The sequence below is a fragment of the Sceloporus occidentalis genome, unplaced genomic scaffold (assembly GCF_023333645.1).
Source record: "Sceloporus occidentalis isolate IW3139 unplaced genomic scaffold, rSceOcc1.0.p SCAF_253, whole genome shotgun sequence".
Lineage (NCBI taxonomy): Eukaryota > Metazoa > Chordata > Lepidosauria > Squamata > Phrynosomatidae > Sceloporus > Sceloporus occidentalis.
The window spans coordinates 957,714-978,390 of record NW_028317233.1 but is presented as its reverse complement, the minus strand read 5'-3'; the positions used below and the strand labels follow the sequence as shown (position 1 = coordinate 978,390).

The window sequence follows — 20,677 nt, the reverse complement described above, 5'->3', positions numbered from 1 at the left end:
AAAAAAGCTCTCAAAAATAGAGGTCGATAATAACACTGAGATCCAGATCCCCTGCAGCGCTACAAGATCCCCCTCTCTGGCAGCCGGTGGGCGTCTGTGCGATGCGTGCAGACATCGTCCGCTACTGTCCTCCTTCCACTTCCGCCGGGGCTCCTATGATGGAGCACCAGCGTAACATGGCCTTCTGGTGCTCCACCATAGCGCATTGCTCAACATTCGCCGGCGGCCAGAGAGGAGGATCTGCAGCAGCGCTGCAGGGGACCTGGATTATCCTCTCTGTCAGCCGGTGGAGGTCTGTGTGATGCAGGTGCACCTCAGTGGTTGTTACATTTTGTTCATAGTGCTAAATGGTATTACTCAAGCTGGTTCTTTAAATATATATATATATATATATATATATATATATATAGGAATGGGTGCCTATATATATATCTATATATGTATATGTGCCTAGGGGCCTTGCAGTGCGTTCATCTAGCCCCGATTAATACAGTAGAAATTAAAACAGAAAAAATTAGCAAGTACATTGATACCAATAACCTGTGTGATGCTGATTTTCATTTTAATTGAATTCTCACTGAGAATGACCGGCTTTATGGCCTGGTTGTAAAACTCTCTAGCAAAAAAAAAGACAGAAAAGGTTATTTGTTATGAATTAGTGGTGAACAAAGCAAATTAACTCAGCAGAAGTCAGGAGCTGAGAGTAATTGCTATTTAGTTTCCAAGGTTCTCTCATTATTATTCAGATTCCCGTCACCGTGGAAACGGCTTCCTCCAGCTGCCGTGTGCTACCCGCATTGATTGACACAGCACATTTATGAATCTTAGCAGAATGCGACTTTTGTGAATCATATCTCGTACAGAACACTTAAGCAACACGAGTACCCAAATAAAAAAAAGGCCATATAGGCCAGCTAGGCAGTTGCCTAAGGTGCCAAAATGGTTCTCATCTATGTTAGGAAGCAACTGATGGACCTGGAGTCTGTTGATTGCCTCATAATAGTAAAGCCAACAATCACCAAAAATATGTATACTGGCTCGCCAATTATATGGATATGCTGCCCGATAATACAACCCCTCACACCCAAAAATCATTAAATATCACATTTTGACTGCTTGTGGCTTTATATGTCACCTTAGATTATTTTGGAGCTTTTTTGTGGATTTTAAAGTTCATTTTACGGGTTATTCAGAGAACTTGGACCTGCCCACCGGTGGACTTTCACATACCAATTTAGAACTTCTTTTTTGAAACATTACATGTCGCTTATTTCGGTTTCGATTAGCGTTAAGTTATTTTAAGGCGTTGCCTGGAATGGAGAGGAACATTTGACTATGGTGTATGAAGCAAACAGATTTAAAAAACAAAACAAAAACAGAACATAACTGGGTTATTTACTGAAACAAGCAAGATATTCTTAGTGTTCAACCTAGGCTGGTTCAGTCTAGGTCTTAAAAATCAGATGGCAAAAAGCATGGACACATAATGACAGGGCAAGTGTTAGACAGTAATATTAATATAGTAATAGTGTATTCTAAAATCAGTTTTTTGTTGTTTTTTTTTGAGATTATAACTGATAACTAGCCCCATCAATAGCAGGTTTTACTAAAACACATACATAAGCAGTAACTTAAAGGGGAAGCCTCAACAAAGCACACTCAATAACGCTCCTCCTAGTTTCACTGAGGAACCGTATACTTCTGCGTTTTGTGGTCCAGAAACATCTAAGATTCACCTACAAATAAATGTTGCATTCTCTATATTCTCCAAAACACTCTGGGATGTACCTGCATAGCCTACTCTACCAGTACACCAAGATCTGTTTGAGCCCTCTTTAGGTGAAACTCCAATGAATCTGTAACTCCTGGAATCTTCAACTAGCAAAAATACTTCTTCATAAAACATCTATCTGTACTAAGGGTTTATTGTGAGCTTGACGAACAGCAATTCGGTGTCTAGGGTCCTTCGTTCAATTACCTTGTATTTGGTGTGGTCTTTGGCTGGTGCCAGACAAACGTGTGCTACTTTTTTGATAGTCCACTTCAAATAGACTGTTAACAGGACAGTCCCCCCTGCCCTGCAATAATTTGTAATCCAACGTCTACACTGCTGCCGGACTATCTTGGCTATCTTGGATGTCTAGCCGTAGATGAAGACCTAACCACATGAGTCACACGTAGGAGCCATAAGTATGCCAGACTCTGCTAAACATTGCAAGGCACTAAAAGAGGCGATAAAGGCTGTGACTCTCAGAAACAAAATTTAACTGCAATCTAATATTAAACACTGTTTGGTGGGCGTCACTGCAGAACTTAAAGCTATAGGCAATTGTACAGCTCATCTAGAGTATGCAATTCTTTGGCTGTGCCCATACTCTCCACTGCTCACGGACTGCAACCATTCAGCAAATGATAATTTGAGGTCTTCTTCTCTCCGTATCTCAGTACTACTAGCTGTAAAACATCCTAAATTTAAACACACCCCATATGGCTCTTCACCAAGAACCTGGCCCTGCAGAAGAAACAAGGAAGATAATTAAAGGCATGGACTTGCCCAAGGAAGACATCCTTAAGGAATACACCAAAAAACAGCATCAAAACCATTAAAAGATGTACTACAGATGAAGACATCTTTACATTTTCAAGGATATTGCCATCACTACTGGATCATGGAACATTATTTAGGATGACCACAACTATTCCAGAATGGACAGTGACCATGACCCACTGACCAAGCACAAAGGTTTAACTCCCTCTGGATCTTACTCCAGAGGTATGCATCTACGCCAATCCTTATCTAAGACGCTTCAGCCATTCCAACACAACTCCTGCACACTCTTCTCAGGACTCAATGTGTCTCCCTTAAAGCTGGACTTGTTTGCTTGGTTTTTTTTATATTTATTATTTCATCCTCATATTCAAGAGCTAAATCTTAACCTAACTGAGCTGGGACAACAGTTTCAATGTCTCCACAATACGTAACCGCTACATGTTTTAAACAAAGAAGAGCTCTTAGAAGTAGGTGCCATCTGGATCCACAAAAGCTCATGGAATCTGTGCTATATAGGTCCTGGAGGCCACAGCACCTATTTACATACATGGTTGTCTGGCCTCAAACCACTTATGAACAAAATCTATAGTACGCCATGGCCTGACTGGTGGTTCACACCTCTAAATAAGACGCCCCAGTACAATCTCCAAAGACATTATGTAGACTCTGTGTAGAGTCCAAGATATGAATACCAGCACATTGAAAGGGTCCCACTCTTCCTCCTTTGCTTAAAAAAATGTAAACATCTGATTATGTTTTATGCATGTAAAAAAATAAATTCCTTACATTTGGTGCGATTGGGCTACAAATGTTCTAGACAAACGTGAACTATAGCATCGTGGTTATTGCAACATTGCTTCAGGTCCCTAAATACAGGAACCCCTTTTATTTATGACTTATTGTAAGTTTATCTTCTGAAAATGTCAATGTTATATATTGTTTGTATTATACTAGATACATTTTACTCTTGCATTTGTTTTACATTCTACAGAAAGAAATAAGCGATTTAAAAAAAAAATGCAATAAATGGTAACATCCAACTGCAAAAGATCCTGCAAATAAAATGTGTGACAGATGGCTGGAAAACTGATAGAACACAACTTGTGGTGACATATTGGAAAGAAATATGTAGAATGTTTCCAGTGACATTTGGGTAAAAATGATTTTACCAAACAGGGAAAAAAAAATATTTTTAAAAGGAGCATCAACCCTCCTCTCTTGCATTTGAATTTATTTTTTATCTGGGGTAATTTTTTGGAGGGGCAAACCCATTATGTGCAGCAATAAAACGCTTTATCATGATGACAAAGAAATATTGTCTTCCTCTTCTTCTGTTTATGTTGGATGTATTTAAATGGCACATTACTTTTATGTTGGATTTGTTTTATATTTTCTAATGTCGAACCCTCTACACCCTTACACAACACACATGGAATTTTTAAAGAAATAATATGTATCATTAAGAAAGTATTAAATTAACATATGGGCTATTCATCTATTCTTGTGGGGTTTTTTTGTTTTTACTTTTATTTTAATACAGGATCTGATGGCGATAGATTGATATTTTTAATCATTTAGTCAATTTAATCATTAGCAATTAAACTTTTTCCAATATAACATTTAATGAGAGAATAACAGGGTTATTCGTTTTTATATTGGTGCTTTTATAGGGAGGGACGATTGTACGCCCCCAACAATATAATCTTATGATTGCAAGAAACCAGGAACATTGGATCATTCATTGCCTATTGCACTAAGCGATGAACTCTGCGAATTACAAGTCTGACAATGTCACATCACATACATTCATACAATACTAGGGATAGCCTCACGTCTATGTGTGGTTACACAACTGGCTGCCATCATCCCCTAAGGAAACCACCGCCCTAGAAGAGGTCCCTAGAAGAGGGGGAGCTCAAGTAACCTGCCCTGGGAAGTTCCCAGGTTTGCCTACAATGCATGGTAGCCAAGTGATGTCACACAGGTTCAAAGCCTCTTTCACTCTTTCAACCAGCATGACAGATCCACATCTGGCCACAAAGAGAGACAGCTGGAATATCCATGTAACGCGATGGCAACCCAAGGTTAGGACTATCTAAATGTGTGCAGTTGGCACCTATGGTTTAAGAGAGTGGTTAAATCAGGGACGTATTGACATTTAAGCCTTTCCAGAAGATCATGATCAGATTTTACAGCAATGTTACAATGACACGTGTTTAAATAAATCCGCCGTACTCTGTGCCTACCTGAGACCAGATCGGCAGTAACAAAAACATGTTACATTATGACATCATCTAAACAAGGTAAGGGAAGTAGTTGGCAGTAAAATGTCTGAAGGTGGGGGGACGTTGAATAAGCAGTTTCAATTTCCCTTGATATTTTTATTTGACATTTACATCCTAAAATGTTGTTTTTCGTATAGGCTAAATTGAGTTTGGGAATTCCATTAGATTACAGCAATAGTCAGCGCATCATTTTACAAAAAAAAAAACCTCTTACCGTGAGCAAGAAATCTTATTATATTCAGGGAGCCAGACATACCACCAGGGCTCAGAGAATTGTGGCTCTGGTTTATGATGTCAAACATGCATTGTTTACATAGCTATCATAATGAATAGGTTAATAGGTGATGCAACGGTGTAAGAACACTGGTAAATTTAGCAGTGAACCAAAGAGCCAATGCTAGATGCTCATCCTTATAAGAAATGAAACTCAAAATAAAAGGCTTTATTCACTAAAGCTGAATTTGCTTTTGAGATTTGCTTGTTTAACTCATTGATATAATTATGCATTATTGAAGCCCAAGGCAGACACGTTTCTCTTGGCTAACCTGCCCCTGCATAATCCATAATTCAAAAGATTGAGGTGACTTTAATTTAATTGATTAAACTACGGACTGGTTATTGTAAGAGAAGCTCATTGGGACAGGCTATTCATAGCGCACAATGAGATCAAAGTTATTTAAGTTGTTTAAGACTAAATTGTCAATTCGGCATGCTACTCAAAATCCACATGACTTAATGTAGTTACCAAAAATGCATATAACAAAAAAAAAAGGGGATTAAAAAAGCATCAGCATTTACAATACATATTTATAATATAAAGCGCTGGATGATCATTGTGATTGAGCAAAATCCGACAAATAGGGCACGGTCTCCCCGAACAGACCCAGCGCCATTACTGCTGCAAATTGCTGGCAGCTTCTCTGACATTTGCCGTTGGCAGCAGAACGTGTTCCTCTTGATCTCCGATTGTGCAAAAACTACCAAGAGAAATACCCAACACCAAATGTTTTAAAGGTGGTCAAAATTGCAAGAGAAAGCGATCCCCTTTCAAATGTAACCATTTATGTACCATTACTAATTTGGTTACAATTCATGGTTATTTATTTGGGGATGAGCGAGGGTTAATATAAACAATATATACGATATATAAAGCTGTTAGACTGGCCTAGAAGGCTGTTTATGCTCTACTGGTTCAAAAAAGGGTTTTTGGGTCTATCTTAAATGTACTGTAAAATAAAGACGAATAAAGCCGCCAGTGACAAGCCTGCTTCTAAAAAGGGACCCTGATTTAAAAAGATGCGTTTAATAACGGTCATTTTAACTCCCGTATATAAATTTGTAATAAAAAATTTATATCTACCACCCTGTCCCAGAAATCCCCATAACTGAAACAAAATTTCTGGTGAGATCAGCTTGGTCGGCGTCAGCTAGGTATTTTTGGTCAAACCAAAATGGACTTATCTTTACTCATTCATTAAATTGATGGGATTTTGGACAAGCATTTAGCTCAGAGTCGCTCCAAGTTCTTCTCCATCACGAAATCTATTTTTACTATCCTCGCTCCATCTCAACCCCTTTGCCGTCCCACTCTCCATCCAGTTTTGGTGGTCATAAGGACCGTTTTTTTCCGAGTGCTGCCATAAAGTGCTCGGGCCCTCATGTGATGACCCTTCCATGGCGGTGTGCGACTGTCCAGGGAGACGCTCAATCCCTGTAGGCCAGCTGATACGACCATAAAGCCACGCGGCTCTCATTGAAACGTCCCCGATCTCTTCTGGCTCCTCATTAGACAGCGTTTAGCTCACATCCGAGGTGGACCTCAGCTGCTCAAAGCCGATTAGAGATTTGTTAGACAAAGATTAGAGGAACGAACATATTCTGCCTGAAGCTAAGACAACATGAAAGGGAAATTCTAACGAGCGTTTGCCAAATGGGAACATCATTTACTTGTTTGATTTAGTAAAGTCTTTGCATTGTGGAACATGATGGGAACTATGGGATTATGGTGAATAATTGTTCCCAGCAGTGGTTTAACCATTTCAGTACCAGGGGGGCTTGCAAGGTTTTTCTTGTAAGCGTGTCACTAGACCAGATGTCCAGTCCTAAAATGCAGACTATACTTACTCAGCCAACGTGCGGCACGTGGTTATTTTCATTTTACAAAAAATGAGAAGGCTTTGCACGTTTTAATGGACGTAACTTGATCCAATAATATTAGGAACGATATATAAAAGTTTGCAGAATGGTGGAAATCAACAGATTGGTCGGGGTCAAGAGCAACTCATGATGTGGACACCAAGTCATTCTCCACCTATATTAAATGGTAGCATTATAACTTCATAAGCAGGCCTGTATTGGTTATCTGACACACCGGGCACATGGCCGGTGGGCTGCTGGTTGATTCTCACCCGATGCTGCCGTGTGTGTACACCAGCTGGCTATGTGTGAGCATAAAAACATAACGCGCAGCTGCATATATCCAGCAATCGGCCGCATTTACGCCATCAGGGGCTATCAACATTAAAGGGACGGGGCTGCCTCATCATCCACAGACTGGACCTGTTTATGAGACAGTTGGCAGCTATGACACATCCTATCAGCTGCAAGGGTGGTAAAACCAGACTGACCGTTTGGATATTTGACCATTCATTGATGGTGATATAGAAAACTAGGGGTTAACTTTTTCACTAAAAATTGATTCTATAAACACCACCCCATTGAAGAAGATTCCTGCTCATTTCACCTTAACGGCTGCTAGTTAGGTGCAACATTTCAGCCATTTATTTAACAAAGCGTATCATGCCAGCTTCTTTTTCCAGCAGATCTATTAAATCCACTGTCCTCCATTACTTTGGAGTTTCAATCATCTTATAATGTCCGGTGTTCTTCTGTCCTCCACTGTACTTGGTTAAGACGTATCCTGAGCGAATGCAGGGAGCAGACTCCTTCGGTACATTATATTGATTATCTTGTGATTACGCTTCGCTAACTAGGTGTACCAGACGTGAGCAAGACTGCTATATGTAGAACTTGATGGTCTGGTGAACGGCTGCAGAGCTGCCCAGACGTTCCGGACAAAATGAATGAAAATAAGCTCGCGTAAACCTGTTCCAAGCGCGAAACGCGTTAAGCTCCTTGTTTATTGCAATAGACTAAATTACAAATTACTTACCTTCGGAGTACAAGACTTGGACTTTGCTTCAGGTGAAATTAACCCTTCAGCAGTGTGTCTTATGTGCTAGTATGTCAAGTATCAGGGTCATTTTATATACTCAACAACAAAAATATAAAAATAATTATAAAATGTTTCCTTTGGAATCAAAAATATTTTTTCAAGAATACATTCTGATGGGCCTTATATGGACATTTATTGTAAAGCTTTTTGGAAAAGAATCGTAGATGAATCTGGGATATTACTGGACAGGCGGTTGTTATTAGGGTAATGTAACCTGTAATAAACCTATTTTATATTACTTCCTCCATCTTTTCCCCATTGACTTTCCTTTTTTGCTTGGAGTGAGAAGAATGGTATTTAGAAGAATAAAGCATTTTAATTTTTAGAAATAAATATGGAACCTTTGGCATAAGTTAATAAGGAAAGTTGATATCGCCACATTGCACCGATAGAAAATGGAGTACGTAGTCAAAATGTATATTTTTTACTTGGCCAACACAGAAGAATATGTAAAGTTGCATACGCTTTGAAGACCTCATAGGTCTCATCCTCAGATGGAATCTAAAAAAGAGAAACCATCAGGGGAGAAAAATGGATGGAAGGATTGTGAATACCAAAAAAGGGACACTTTGGAGCTACGTATCTGCTCCTGTCAACTCATTTGCAAACGCATCGACTTCTCAGGGATACCATACTCATTTTATTCCGTAGCATAATAAACAGGCCCGAGATTTATTGAAAATGTCCGTGGGGGAAAATAAAAAATCCAAACTCAGCCATCTGGAAAATGTGCATCCAAGAATACATAACATAAACATGATTTAATACAAACTGACACCAACATAAAATGTACATTACATCACCAAAACCTGATGATATAGCCGTACGCGGCTCAGTACCGCATCGGAGTCACTTTAGGATGCAGTCACATAGCTGCCAGTTGATGCTATTTGAAAACCTTTTTTCTATACTTAGGATATTATGTTACTTGATACAAAATATATGAAAATATATGAAAATGTAAATTTAAGGGAAATAAAAGCCATTATTGTTAAAATCATTATGTGTTCACGCTTATAGCATATCTAAGTTGTCCCCACACCCAATAACCGCTCCCTTATTCCTACAGGCCGCTTGGCGTTTATGTGACCACCTGAATGTCCCCTCTGATGGGCACCTTCCCAATTGGTTCCAGGCTTGGATCTATGGGTGACTTTGAAGGGACATCCGCCTGTCACCTGCTATGCCACTAGCCAATATCAATAATGATGACCTAACACATTAGTCTCTTGTCTTTTTACACATAGTGGCTATTGTCTTATGTGAATAAAAACCCTGTGTTTTCCCAACAATACATTTTAGTCTGCAGAATCTCCTGTTGTCTTTGGGAGACTTTTCCCTCCCAGAGTATTACCCCTTATTTTGAGTCCTGGAGGCTACAACCTGTAACCGGCCAGAGTGTGAGGAATGCGGCAATGATGGCCAGTGACATCCCAATAGACCAGTTAGTTTCCATTACATACTGGCCTGATACATTAAAATTACAGTGCAAGATGCACTAGAGATAAAAGAAAAACTATAAATGGAGAGGGGTCTTCCAGTCTCTATCTGTGGTTACTACTCTTTGACCACGAGATATGCACCAATGTGCAATGCCAACAGAACATTTTGTCACACAGCAGCTGCCAGACTCATCTTGAAGCCCCATCTTGAGAATCCTGCTACAGTTTAGGCGTTTCCAATGTATTATGAGATTCCAAAGGGGTCCTCGTTACAATCGGGAACCAATGGTCCTCTTAAAATGTCTCTGTAGAGACACCAAGCGACGAACCCTCTTGGAGGAAAGACGTTGCTCTAAAACGTCCACCAACGGCAAACCACATAGCGACTGATCTTTAGTTTTCGCTTAAGATAATATTTTTTTGGCTAAACTCTGCTTTAAAAAACACATACAGCTGCTTCATATCATCTTATTTTTGGTGAACTTCCAAATAAAGAGCACAGCTTCACAGAACAAGGATTATTGTCGTGTATTTTTAAATAAAACTCATTATGGTTTTTGTAATTGCAGAGTGAATAACGGTTATATTTTTAGACGATATTATTCTGAGTGATAACTATTTAAGGCAAATTTATTTTCAAAAATATTTGTTTCGAAATCTGAAAAAGATGTAAACCATACCTGGGAACTTCTGGGACACGGCCAGGACTGCACACTGACGTCGGCGGGCATTCCCGCTGATGCCAGTGGGAAACTCCCCAATCCGGTCCGTCACACCAATTTGAAAGGAAAAATGGGCGTGTCAAGACCCCGCGACCCGGAGGATTCGGGTCTTGACCCGGAGGATTCAGGTCTTGACCCAGAGAACCGGAGAAGCAGTGCTCACTCGGCAATCTCCGGGTCAAACCCGAAGAGTTCCCAGGTACGACTACCACACACACACACACAGCACCTTTCAGAATTTTGGGGTCATTTTTGTCCATTCAAAAAACATGAAATGGATCAGAAATCTAGGGCAGACAGGGTTAATGTTGTAAATGACTATTGTACCTGGAAAAGGCAGTTTTTTTGGAATATCTTCATAGGGGTACAGAGGCCCTTTAACACTCCCATCACTCCTTTATCACTCTCATCACTCCTGTGTTCCTATTGCATGTTCGCTGATCCAATTGATGGTTAGAAATGTTGCTAGAGATGTCCTTGTTTTCCATGAAAGCAGCTAAGTGACCCCAAACTTTTGAATAATAGTGTATATTTTAACTTTTTCCACTCTTACTGGTTCACTAAACGTTTTTTTTTTAATATTTGGTTTGTGCCTTTGTGTCAGGGTCCGCAACTCCGGGTCCGCCGAAGCGACTCACCTGAATACCCGATGCCCGCGGGTACCGGATCCCGCGGCGCGTCTCCAGCTTCCTCCTCTGCCAGCATGTCTGCCGCTAGGCGCGCGCGTGCCCTCAACAAACTTTATGCGTCCCCGAATGGAGACGCCGGGGTACGCGCACGGATGACGTCACGGCTGGGGGCGAGGCTTCCCCCCAGGCGGCAAGTTTAAAAACTGAGCACTGAGATTAGCTCAGTGCTCAGTGATTGTTCTTCTATTTGAGCTCTAGTGCATTTTTGTTTATCCTGACGATTTCTGTGTACCAAACCCGGCTTGCCCTCGACTCTGCTGCTCTCTATATCCCGACCCTTGGCTACTTAACGGCGTTCCTGACTCTGGCTTTGGATTTCGACCTCGCAGCTCGCTATTTCCCTGACCACGGCTTCGTTCCTGACTTCGGCTTATTCTCGCCTGCCCTATCTACTGATTCCTGGGGTTACGTACCCGCATACCGGACTCCACCATTGTACCTGCCTCGCAGCCTCACACTTTGGAGTACAATTTTAAAAAAATAGTATACAATAGTACTTTGTTTTGGTGGATTTTCAGAATTGTTAGAGGTTCCTACAGTCCACATGACAATATGTGAACGTGCTCACCTTAGGGAACTTACTATTTTGTTAAATTGGTAAACATAATTAAAAGTGTTGTTCATGTTGAAATGTGTCGTATCACTATACGAGGATACAGTTGCTTGAAGAAGTTCAGCACTAGGTCAGGGGCACTAATAACCACTTCCCCAATAATGAGTTTCCCTCTCCAGCTATTTGAAATATTAGGGGGAACGATTAAGACATGAAAGTAAAATTATTTAGTTATAACAATACAATTTAAGTGACTTTGTAACACCTCTTTATGCACATAATGGTGTATTTTATCTACACAATATTTTCTGTTCCTATAGACATTATTATGTATTTTAGGGCTGTTGGATACTGTAATACTATTATGATACTACACACACATACATATACAGTATATATATATATATGTACATACATACATACATACATACACGCACACACATACACACAAATATTCTTAGTGCCTACAAAAAAATAAAACAAAGAGAGGGAAATCAGAAGAAGAAAGAGGGCCTTGAATGCGGATTGCAGACTTTCGGAAGGTAATGAACAGCAGGTATCCAATCATTCACACAGACCCTTCTTTCTGGTACCACTTGTCAGTGTTAAGTAATGAACTGTAGCACACCTCCAAACTTCTACCCCTGGCGAATCGGGATGCTGGGGGCAGGGCTTAGGAGGTAATGCTACTGCACATGTGCACAATTCTGAGCATGTGCAGTATGCATTCTCCAGTGTCCCAGGCAATGGAATTGGGACCGCGGCATTGGGGGGGCTAGCGAATGCGACTGCATTAAACTCCTCCCCTGGTTGCCTCTACTGAAAGTAAGAAGCATTTGTGTGTACATTCCTTGCACATGCTCAGTAGTAAACTCACTGTACCCAACAGGAGCTCAGTAGTGCAGCCAATCACGGGTATACTAGCTGAAAGCGGATTGGCTGCTTCTATAGGAGGAGGCCTCCCACTGACTTGCAACTGAGCATGTGCAGGACGTATGCCACATACGTCCTGCACATACACCTAGGAGGAGGTTAAATGAGACAGAAGTCTTATCCTACCTCCAATAACTAAAATATACCCGTGTTGACTTGTTTGCAGTAAAACGCATTGTCTATGGAAATTTAACCTCAACATGCGCTAAAATAAAAACATTATTTTGGGAGCTCAACAGTTCCTTGGCTAACCGGATTTTATTAATATCATATCGATGCCGAAACATCTTCTTTTTAACACAGGAAGGAAAGATGTGAAAATCCTGGCAGAAGGACAATATGTTTCACAACAACCCACTTCAGTAATGTGCTGCTTTATAATAACAGTTTTTTGACACATATTTCCTAATTTTGCAGAGCTCTACACAACCAACAGAATAAGAAAGCAGAAGTTATTCTTCTCTTTTACTGATAACCTTTCATTGATTAAATCATGTAATTAACGATTAACAGTCGATTAACAATTAACGATTGACAACGCCACACGGTTACATCTAGCAGGTTGTTGCCCCTGAAAACAACGCAGAAGGGAAAATTAAAGCCCATCATAGCGTGACTGCCACCGCTGTAAAGCAAAACAGAAAAGAAATGGGGGCACAAAGGTAAATCTAACCCCAACTACAGGTTATAAATCCCCCCCCTCTGTGTACCCCCCATCTACACACATTGAACAGACCCCCCATGACATTCACCCCTCGGCCCAGACTCCCAAAGTCCCCATCACGGGAGATGTTATCCCTCGAGTACCCAGCGGAGAGGTAGAATGTAACGCGTAGGGAGGGGCGTTAATATATTGTCCCCACACCTAAAGAAAAAGGATTTGGTCCTCGTTTCCTTTGCTTTGGATCCCTCCATCCATGTGGAAAAAAATAAACTCAGACATGGTAGCGCGTATCCAACATTGTCAAACTGACGCAGCAAGGACGATATGTACTTTGTGTTTAGAAAAGTTTGGAGCTGGGGAGAATAACCCCAAAAAACGCTAATTCTGGCTGCAGGGAGAAAAAAAATTAATATTGCTGACTGAGGCCAAATCTTGTACTGATCACCAAAACCTCTGAACTAAAGGACATGCACACAAGCACAGAAACAAATCCAGGCAATTAGGACAAGCATTGGTTTCTTTAAGAGCCATCAAATATTGATGATGTGGGGAGTAATAAGCAGTTTGGGGTGTTTTATATATAATTTCACGATAAGTGAATGAGGGAAGAAAATGTATGGCCTCGGACACTGCCTTGGGTATGTCCTCTACTGTGATATCCTGAATAATCAGGCCCGGGACCGCTCATAGAGGGAGACCCCAGCAGATATATACGTCTTACTGAGCGCGACTATCCTCTCACCTGCCGAATGAACGTATTAAACTCATTGGACCAGTCACCTTCCTCTGAACCCTGTCCAGAAAGACAATATCCTTCTGGAGATGGGGTCTCCAGAACCATACACAATAATGATGTAAAATAGTTGGGTGCCAGCAGTACTTTTAAGTGCAATTACTCCTAGACAGGTGAAGATTGGTAGCTTTTATTTTATATTTTCAGGAGATGAATTATTATCACTAAGAAAATAGTGTTGTAATTTTAGGTTTTTAGCCTTTAAACGTACACCCCCCACTTCTGCCCGAAAGATGGTAAGGAACAACATTTATAGCACTGTAATTAGAAAATGTTCCCCACTTGCCCTTGAGGACCTCATTAGGCAACATCATACAAGAACATCAGATGGTTGTTTGTTTGTTTTTACAGGCCAGCATTTAATTTTTTAAAGCAATTGTTATATTGTCAGTGATTCTGCGGGTCTGAGAATATCCCAAGTCTGCATACTATCCAGAAGCTTCTTATGTTACTAAGGGGAGAGCTGGCCTGGGCATACCAGGTTTATGTTCCTCACAATATGGCTGATGCACTCAAGGGTCCATCTATATGTATGTGCAATGGGGACTACATGGAAACTTTAAGGACCACTCAGCTATTATATGCATTAAAGTGCTGACGGATGGAGCGTCTGTTTTAAAGCAACCAAACATACCCCTTGTCTGCTGAATTCATAGCTCTTCTATCATCGTTATTCAGATGTTAACTAATTAACCTAATTTCTGAAACTGCTAAATTGCTTTGACCAAACGTACTAGCAATGCATACCGATAAGAGTTTGTGTTGGGGTATTTGGTCTACAGTCCTGTTTTTTTTTTATTTTTTGAAAACTAAATGATCACAAATGTCTTGCTATTTAAACTGAGCCACCTCCCAACAAAATTAGGAGAGATGTGTAAGTATCTGTGCATATTATCCAACATATGCTGCCTATTGTGCTAGCGGAGTACTCCAAACTCCAATTTCAGATGTCATTGTAGATGAGCTGGGGCAAGGGGCAAGTCCAGCAGAATAGCCCAGTAATTGAGTAGCCAAAACACATTTGGAGCAGAGTTTTCTCCAACAAGCACCAAACCACAAAGCAGAGCAACCCAAGCAATTGCCGTCATATTCCTCTTGCTAACACTGTCTAAAATATTTCAGAACTACGTATCAGCCTGAAAAGGATATACTTCACTAACACTAGGATCTACTCAGGTGACAAGTAAGGTATATTATTGCTTTCTCACCCTGAAAATGCCACCTGTGTTCACCTAAGGAGATCCTTGCACCAATGGAGTTACCCAAAGCTTCAACCAAAGTACTAGAGGACTACAAAGTTCTACAGTCTGTTGATCCATGGGTGATGTCCACGGAGGACCACCTAAAATTATAACATGGCGGCAAGGTCATAACACCTCAGTTTTCAACTTTACTTGATGTCACTTGGGCAAAATGTCAAAAAGGAAGTTTGCTTCCATGTGGAATAACTGTTTGCACAAATAATCAGTTCCATACAGACTAGTCCTGTTCCTGGGGACCGCCATCTATTTTTTCTAGTCTCTAACTGGCTCCATATCTGCCATGATGAGCATGATAAAGTATTTGACCTTTCTCTGGATTGCGTCAGTTTTATTACGAACATAAGAAACAATCTAGTTATAGATCCTCTATAGAGATGTCTAAACAATTTTCAATATTTACAGGATTCAGCCAGAGACAGGATTTTTAATAATCAAATTTTAGCAACTCCATGCATGTCCTAACTCACACTGAGCAGGACTTCCTCATCATTTACCCTTTAAATTAGGAAGTTATGAAATTTGGATCTCTATTATACAAAACTTATATAGTTTCCGTGTCCAGTAGTATTAATGCAAACACAAAGTTTCATACAGTATCTGTTAAAGTCCTTTAAAAAAAACAAAAACGATATGTTAGTCTAATAAAACAGGTTATTACCAATAGCATACTACAGTAACACATTTAACCAAACATACATAACATGTGTAAAGATAGAGCAATAATTATGCAACAATGTCAAATATATGCAAAATTCAGCACAAGCAGAGATCAGCAGGCAGCTTGACGAGGACATTTTCCAGCTTAACTAAAGAGTTTATTTCCAACAATTTCTTCCCAATTAATCTGGAGACACGCCACCTCCACTCCACTGTCCTTGTTTCCCCGCTTTTAACTGGGGGGTGTGGAAGGAAGGAAACTATGGAGGACTGTCCTGACTCTGGCCAAAGGGCCGGTTGCTGAGATCAGGACCTGAGGCTCCCCATTATGCCCTTAACCCGCCGCCCTATGGGCCAGAATACATCAATGTTTTGAACATCCATGGGAAGCCAAGGGCATCTTACTTGTTAACCTCAATTTATTTCCCCCCATTTGAGGCTTTCTAAGGCTGTAGCGTTGTATTCCAAGAGTTTGCAAAAATGCTTCACTTTTTTGTGCAAGCCTCACGCTTCCCAGGATCATTACTCCAAACATATTTACAATATTCTGTTCATCATAAAAACATTACAATGTTTTTATAAGAAATAAGAAAAAATATTAATTTATATTCATATTCTTTATGCTTTCAATGGCACAGAAAGAGCGTTTTGGCCATAGCAAACCATGCAAATAAACGTTTAATAAAACGAGATTTTAAACACATTACAAACAATTTCAATTCACTGCCTTTCTTTAAGCCAACTCTCATATATAAAGGTCATAAAAGGGATGTTATAACTCCTTTGATTTGATCGGATTGAATCAAACATTGTATTTGACTGTCGAGAACAGGATTTATCACTAGACTTCCCCGCCTGTCTCTTTTTCTGTCTGCTATAAAACCACAAGCCATTGATCGTTTGGCTTATTTTTTTTTTTTTTAATGTTTGCAATTTAGCCGTGTGTCTGTCTCATGATGTTCTGAATCGTATTGCATCTATCTCCTGAACCACCTCTGTTGGCAGAATGCCCCAAAACTCTCATTATCATGAATAATTCCCTAACAGGAACATTCTTTACAAGCTAACCTAGGGTCGCCACTGTGGGAATAAATCCTATGTCAGGATAGGGGGTCTCGAAACCCCTCCAAATACTGATGTCCATTTAACTTAATGATTGAGTCTGTAATATCCTTATAAAAACGATCTCTTTGCTTGAAAACTGATCAACTTTTTTTAAACAACAAAGGCTCCTACAACGTATAGTGTTGGTTGAATGGACTACAAAGGGTTACTAAAAAAGACATTTAAAAGAAGTTATACAACATTCCATTATTGATCTTAAGGTATTTAAGAGATACACATTCCATCGGGCAGGAAACAGCACTACTCTAGGGGAATAGCTTTAACAACATGGCAAAGACTACACGGGTCATACGATACAATACGTCGTATAAAATTATCATCAATATGATAGACAGAAGACCCACATTAACTGATGTATACAAACGTCATAAATACAGATTCCACCACTTCATGTGGCCCAGTTGGATATCAAATAGAAAAAAGGATACCAACCATGGCAGCTAACCTACTGGTTAGAGGTATACCAAGGGCGCAGAACTTTACCAAAACTTTTAGATGGCACTTTGTTATTATTGAGGATTTGCGTAAGATGTATTTTATGTATACATTTTAATTTACAGATCTGTTTTTAAAGTTCATTCACAACTCTAGCAACTTGGGCTGCAGAACACTGGGCGACACTGGAGAGGGAAGAAAGATTTCCGTCTCGAGGACACTTATGCGGTATGAAGATAGCTACAAATGAAGATACGTTTATTTCGGATTGTATCTGATATAGAAATGTTCAAAAGTACTTTTCATAGCGGAAGTTCAGTTCTGTAACTAGACAGAAGTAGAGCTATCATCTGGAAGTGGCCAATAGAAAAAAAAACCAAGATAAAATCAGTATAAATGGGAGGACACATAAGGCTCTGGAGATCCCAGGCGTAGTTACAGGGAACCATTATGTTTTAACCTATACTACGTATTAAAAGTATTGGGCTACCAGGGCTAAGTCACGTATAAAATTAGCCCAATGAGCCAAATACAAGCCTAGCTGGACCAACTGCAATATATATCATGAAAACATTCAATCTCACTGAATTTAACGGTCAACAAAAGTGCATCTCATTGTTTTAAAAGATGCATTATCCTGGGCCAACCTAGCCTTTCCTTTGGGGGGGGGAGGAGATATTTTTTTAAAAACTTCTCTTAGCAATGTAAGCATTTGAACTCAATGGGAGCGCTTTCTGAACATGCCTGAGGGGGTTTCGTTAGACCCCCTGGACTCTTGCTGGAGCTGCAGGGCTGGCAGTGAGTATAAGGTGTGCTGGAGATGAAGGAGATGCCTTCAGCCAAACATGTCTCCTGCAAGGCAAGGAGCCGGGGATAGGGAAATACCGCAAATACATACATTCTGCTGAATACTTCTATGCATTCAAGGGGACATAAAATCATACAGCTATCATACACACTAAGGGGCGTATAATGGCCGGAGTGTGCCTTTAAGGTTCCATGACATGGAAACTTGCTTTTTTTGGGCAGGACTGGACATCTAGGACATAAAGATGGCTGGGTGCGCTGGCGGTTTTCCTCTAAGTAATAAAGACACGGGGTTCTAGAATAACTTGGGCTGATAGGTCATCAGAAACATATAAAAACCAAATAAAATTACAGGAACAAATAGCCTAGATGCAGCAAATGTGTTCTTCAGCGTGCAGACTGTCCTCAACTCCCACCAAGAGGTTCCCGCACCTGGTGTAACGCTGAATGCACTACATTAAAGCCATACGTGCCATTTGCCACTTTATGGGGTTGTTTTTAGAGCTTATTGACCAGCATTTAAAATTGGATTTAAAGACAAAAAAAAATTAAGGCTTGATTCCCACTTACATAACAGGCTGGCATTTCATCTCTAACAATATAATGATAAATAGTGTGATCTTAAGAAGCCCAAGTCGTTACACACTTTAAGATCTAATTAACTCTTGAGTGACTAGAAAGCTAAAGTCCTCTGCTGACGCATCGTTGGCTGCGAAAGCATTCTGCTTGTATTTCTTTCCTCCCGTTACAAGTTACACGTCCATGTTCCATCTGGCAGGCAGGTGACACAATGCGTCAAATGTAATTATAGATGCATAAAGTGGACTCCACTTCGTAAGTCCCGTTTGTGTTGTGCAAGCAGTTTATAATCAGTGCTCTTAGTCTGATCTCTGGCATACAGGCCCTGGAAATGTTAAAGCCAGCGCAGATCACCCCTTTATGCCCACACAATGTGTTACCGGCTGTTAATCACCCCAATTCTGAATTCAATTTTATTTTTTGGACCAAATATAACTAGAAATAAGAATTTCTGAATTATGTGATGCAACTCAAACAATCCTTTGTCCTGAGGGTCATTTTTATGATTCTAATGTTGCCCCCACCCCACCCTAACCCTTCTGGCTTTAACACCTTGTGTGCCACTTTGGTGGTGCTATGTTTATGTTACCACCAACCATTTCCTCCACCTATCCAGGCTCAGTGAATCCCAATAAATGACCCCCCTGTAACTGCAAAAAGGTATCAAATCTAACCCTCTACTCCCAAGAAGGTTAACCCATGCAGTACTAAAGGGCTGAAGCTGATCTCTTTAATTATCTATGTAAGCCTTTCTGGTTCTTGAAAGGTGAGCAGCTGGTTGGATTAGCACACACACAAATGGTTAAACGCTGGACCAGACTCATTGAGCCTCGCTCACACTCACCTCTTCTACGTTGCTGACTGTGTTCCTGCAGCTTCCCATCCTGGTAGTAAAGGATGATGTAGTAGGTGAGCTGTGGTCCTCAAGAGTCTCCAGTATAAACTCGCTAACGCTGATGAACTCAGGCATGGTCCTAGAGGTGCCGATCAGGGCAGCAGACACTGGGTATCTGATGTGTGCAGCAGGCACAGGGTTTTGTGCTGGCCTTTGAAGGTGTGTTGCAAGCAGTTTCGTGCTATGTGTTGGGTTGTGTATGCTTACTGTATGTTACAAGATGTGTGTGCCCCTGGCTGTATAGCTGAGTATCCTATATATATATATTTATATATACCCTGTAAAGATCAGTAAATGGAGTCCAGCTATAGGGTGTGCTGATGTGTGGATCTGCTATATAGAGCTGTCGGCTATAGGTGCCTATTCTGTAGGTCCCAGGGTGTGTTTATGTCGATGTAGTTCAGAGCTGTGATATCCTGCCAGTATTGGTGCAGCTCCTTCTCTGAAAAAGGGGAACTGACTCGAAGTGCGCATGCGTGAGCTACACGAGGGGGATAATTGAGAGGGGGTAGGAGCTGAGGGAGAGACAGAGAGGTTTGGTTGTTAAAGGAGAATTGATGGGGGTGAGAGAGAGAGAGAGAGAGAGAGCGAGGGGGGATTTCAATGAGAACGGAGGACGGATAGATTAGGGATTGTGACAGTAAAGACTGTTCCTGAAAGGGAATTAAAGGAGCAGCAAAGTGACGTTTTTTGTTTCCTATATTCACTGCTGTTTGGTATGGAGAATGTGTACAGCGATGTGTACAGTGATGTGTACACAGACAGTGTGTTTTGTGTAAAAACAGGGAACTCTAGAACGTACTGCAGTTGTTTTCCTAAACAGAGCAAACTGTTACATATTTCATGTTACATGTAACTGTTATTTTTCTACAATGTTTCTTGGGTCAAATCAGAGTGAAACTTCTTATATCGTTGGAAGTCACCAGGGAATCTGTGCTCATCAGTCTTTAGGTAGATGGACTCTGGATGAGCTCTGGATGACCATGATGAGAGTGGGGTGCTGTAAGATCTAGCTGGAAATGACCCAGAAACAATGGTTATTGGACAATG

The 20,677-nt window shown here is 40.6% G+C and overlaps 1 protein-coding gene across 1 annotated transcript in view; it reads right to left on the bottom strand.

Annotated features, from left to right (window-relative positions):
- LOC149275987 (arf-GAP with SH3 domain, ANK repeat and PH domain-containing protein 1-like) overlaps nt 1-19,702 on the bottom strand; it is a 69,746-nt gene extending 50,044 nt beyond the window's left edge. Inside the window, exon 1 of the mRNA XM_089504070.1 lies at nt 19,577-19,702. Within this exon, the coding sequence (XP_089360196.1) occupies nt 19,577-19,702 (126 nt within the window). The remainder of the gene's footprint in view (nt 1-19,576) is intronic.
- Nucleotides 19,703-20,677: the final 975 nt, after the last annotated feature.